General features: G+C 32.5%; 1 protein-coding gene across 1 annotated transcript; it reads left to right on the top strand.

The window, feature by feature from the left end:
* Positions 1-100: 100 nt before the first annotated feature.
* Positions 101-858, top strand: Tsp_15965 (eukaryotic translation initiation factor 2C 3; the record flags this gene model as incomplete). The annotated part of the gene is made up of 4 exons (XM_003368728.1): positions 101-272; positions 333-444; positions 490-684; positions 742-858. Coding segments are annotated over 4 exons (596 nt in total), but the record flags the coding sequence as incomplete, so codon positions are not given.
* Positions 859-868: the final 10 nt, after the last annotated feature.

The following is an 868-nucleotide window of genomic DNA, read 5'->3' as shown; positions in this document are numbered from 1 at the left end:
TTTGTTGCGGTTATTTTCATCTGAACAATATGGTAATGATGTTTGTGTATATGATGAAATTTATTTTATTAATGCTGAATGTATTTTTACCTTTTTTAAGCTCAAGTGAAATCTTGTGGTGATATCACTTTTGGATTGGTCACTCAGTGTGTATTACCGAAAACAATAAGTGATGTAGCAATAAAGAAGAGTTATTCGACGATGTTAAATATTGCGATGAAAATAAATATGAAAATTGGTGGCATCAATACAAAATTACTGGAAGATGAAATGTATGATATTGAATTTATGAATGCGTATGAAAAATTCTTGAATGGAAGTTTTTTGTTTAGTTTGGATAATTATTTGTATAAGAATAATGCATTGGTAATTGGTGTGGATGTGGTTCATCCATCAGCTGTAGAAACGCATTTACCATCAATAGCTTCGGTGGGTATTATTCATGTTATTGTACTTCCAAATTATTGAAGGAATGTTTTTGATTTGAAGGTTGTTGGAAATGTGGATACAAAAGTGACGAAATTTCATGCTTCGGTGAAACTACAACCAGCGAAGCAAGAACTGATCACTGGATTTATCGAACAATTTTCAGAACGTTTACTGGAATATCTTGATGTTAATGGTACGGCTCCGAAAAATATTATTGTTTATCGAGATGGAGTATCCGAAGGTCAATTTATGCAGGTGAAATTGTGTTGTATCATTAATTGAAGCAAAGTAAAAATTTATTTTTTTAAAAAGGTTTTGGAAGAAGAACTGCCTGCTCTTCGTAGGGCTTGCAAATCATTTGCAACAAATTACCGGCCGTTGATTACGTTTATTGTGGTTCAAAAGCGACATCATGCTCGATTTTTTTGAATCCACCACA

Source organism: Trichinella spiralis (assembly GCF_000181795.1).
Source record: "Trichinella spiralis strain ISS 195 chromosome Unknown Scfld2018, whole genome shotgun sequence".
Taxonomy (NCBI): Eukaryota; Metazoa; Nematoda; class Enoplea; order Trichinellida; family Trichinellidae; genus Trichinella; species Trichinella spiralis.
This window is presented reverse-complemented; position numbering and strand designations above follow the sequence as displayed.